The following is a 2626-nucleotide window of genomic DNA, read 5'->3' on the forward strand; positions in this document are numbered from 1 at the left end:
AAGAATATGAACATGTTCTTGCATGAGGCCCATTGAGCTGACATTTTTAATGTCATCTTCCAGATTATTCCATAATCTTATTCCCTGGACTGAAGTTCTCCGTTCCTTCAAACTGGTTCTAAACTTAAGTTTAACAAACATTTTATCCCTTTGAGATTATAACAACTCTCGCTTTTGGTAAAATGTGATTGGATATTTGAAGGTAAAGTGTTTTTATGATCCTGGTATATAACTGATAAAATACTATAATCAACCAAATCATAGAATTAAAATCAAACAGCACAGAATAATTTACCTGCACTTCTGTATGTTCTTAGTGAACTGCTGCATGACGCTGTGAACAAACACAGAGTCGATGGTCCTCTTCTGCAGCTGGCTGGAGAGGATGTCCACATGAGGCATGATGAGATGGAACAGTTTCAGGAAGAAGCTGAAAGCGTCGTCCTCCAGCAGCCTCACGAATCCTCCAGCTTCTCTCACAGTGGTGGGGTCAAACTCCTCCGAGTCTCTGATGGTTTGGAAACACTGGAGCAGGTCGTCTTTGTGCTCAAAGACAGTGTTCACAGCTGGGCTGTGGACGTCCCAGCCCACAGAGCAGGCTCCCGGGAGTCTGCGAGCCATCACTTTATCCAGCACGCTGCGCCTCTTCGGGGACCTTGAGAAGAAGGCAGAGAATCCAGCCAGGTCTGAGAAGAACTGACTCACTTCAGGAATGTGAGACGTCACCTGCTGCATGATGAGGTTCAGCTGGTGAGCGTAGCAGTGAACGTAGTGTGCATTCACATACACTTCCTGGACCTTCTTCTGCACACCTGAGGCTCCTCTCGTCACGCTTGCACCATCGTATGATTGTGAAATGAGCTTGTGCTTCTGGTCTTCAGGGAGAATGGAGCTCAGCCTGTCCAGAAGAACTGTGGCGATGGAATCAGGTGTTGCACTTTGTAGAGGGATGAACTCTAAAAACCTCTCTTGGACACGATGAGCTTTATCAACGTAGCGGATCAGCAGCACCAGCTGACGCTGAGTGGAAATGTCTGTGGTTTCATCAGCCTGGATGGAGACAAAGTCTGAAGTCCTGACTTCATCGATGATGTGCTCTTTCAGGACCAACAGCATACAGTCGAGGAGCTCGTTCTGCACAGCTCTGGATGTTCTTTCAGCAGTCTGGAGGTGCTCCTGCAGAACTGCATCCAGTGATGCTACAAAATCCACCAAACCTCTAAAAACACCAGGAGTTTCAGAGTCTTTAGTTTCATCCTGGCCATGCAGGGCAAGTTCAAAAGCTCCACAGAACTTCACACAGTCGATTATTTTAGACAGAATCAGCCTGTTAGTGTTTTTATCAACATCCTGCTGCTTACGAACCTTAACTCTGCAGCCTTTATCGAGCTGACGTGAACTGTTTATTTTGTCAAACGTGGCTAACCTGAGAACATTCTCCATGTGGCTCACAGTCCTTTCATGCCTCTTTGTTTTTTGTGAAATATGTTTTATATCAGTGATACCTGTCTTAATCCAAGCTGGGTCTGTTCCTGAAGATTTAAACAGCAGGCAGGGGAAGCAGAACAGAGCATTAGCCTCGCTACATGCTGTTAGCCAGGGCTTGATGCTAAACCACGTCCTGGAGAAAGTCCGAGTGTAACTTCTGCCTCTGTCCGTCGTCTGCTGCTCTAATTTAATGTCCGGTCGGTCCGGTCCAAGCTCCTTCACTTTCACCTTCTCCTCATGTGTTCTGCTTTTAAAAGGTTTAACTATGAGGGACTTCACTGTGTTGTTTTTCTCCTCCATTCTCCACTGGTTTGTTTGTTTCCCAAAATCCGTCGCACTGATATGACGTCACGTCGTCGACAAAAGGGTGAAACCCACTACCGGTTTGTTATTTTGTTTTTCTAGATTCCTCAGAAAAGACGCTAAATGCTTTATTTATTTTATTTTATTAATAATATTTATTTCGAATAATTAAAATAAAAATAAGTCGACGTGGTGTCACGCATCACGTGATTTCAACATCCGGTTTCGTTGTGAGCCTGGGGCCAAGATATGCTAAGCGCGACGCCATCTTGAAACAGTCCACTCAAAGGGATGGTTCTGTTCAAATGATGTAAACAATGCTGAGAATTTACCAGATTAACAGGTTTTTCTTTTTAGAGTAGCCCCGATTTACATGTGCTCTATAACACATTTACACACACATAATGGAAAGAAAAAGTTTATTTGACAAAATTATTTTAACCAAAAAAATGTTATATTTATTAACAACGTAGTCAAAACAAGTAAAAGAAAGTTTACCAAAACTATGTTGTCAAAATATAATACAAAAACCAAGGCTTAAAGCATCATTTTGAAAACATTGTTTAGAAATACACAATAAAATAAAAATAAAATACAAAATTGTGTTCAATAATGACTAATTATGCAAGCAGGTCTTACAAGAACACAACTGCTCTGGGGAGGTGTTGTTATTGTTTGTCACTAATATGAACAGCAGCTTCTGGTTCTACCATGCAAAAGTTTAAAAATGCTATTTTCATTTGTATTTCATCAAATTTATGTTTACAGTTTTTTATTTGAAACATTAAACATTTTAATGTATTTATTTTATGCCCACAATTTTATTTTTTGAATT

The 2626-nt window shown here is 41.3% G+C and overlaps 1 protein-coding gene across 1 annotated transcript in view; it reads right to left on the bottom strand.

Moving 5' to 3' along the window:
- LOC106531281 (zinc finger MYM-type protein 1) overlaps positions 1-1789 on the bottom strand; it is a gene marked incomplete at its 5' end in the record, with an annotated part of 5985 nt that extends 4196 nt beyond the window's left edge. The window contains 1 exon segment of the mRNA XM_014027096.1: positions 296-1789. Within this exon segment, the coding sequence (XP_013882550.1) occupies positions 296-1788 (1493 nt within the window).
- Positions 1790-2626: the final 837 nt, after the last annotated feature.

Source organism: Austrofundulus limnaeus, unplaced genomic scaffold, assembly GCF_001266775.1.
Source record: "Austrofundulus limnaeus strain Quisiro unplaced genomic scaffold, Austrofundulus_limnaeus-1.0 Scaffold615, whole genome shotgun sequence".
Taxonomy (NCBI): Eukaryota; Metazoa; Chordata; class Actinopteri; order Cyprinodontiformes; family Rivulidae; genus Austrofundulus; species Austrofundulus limnaeus.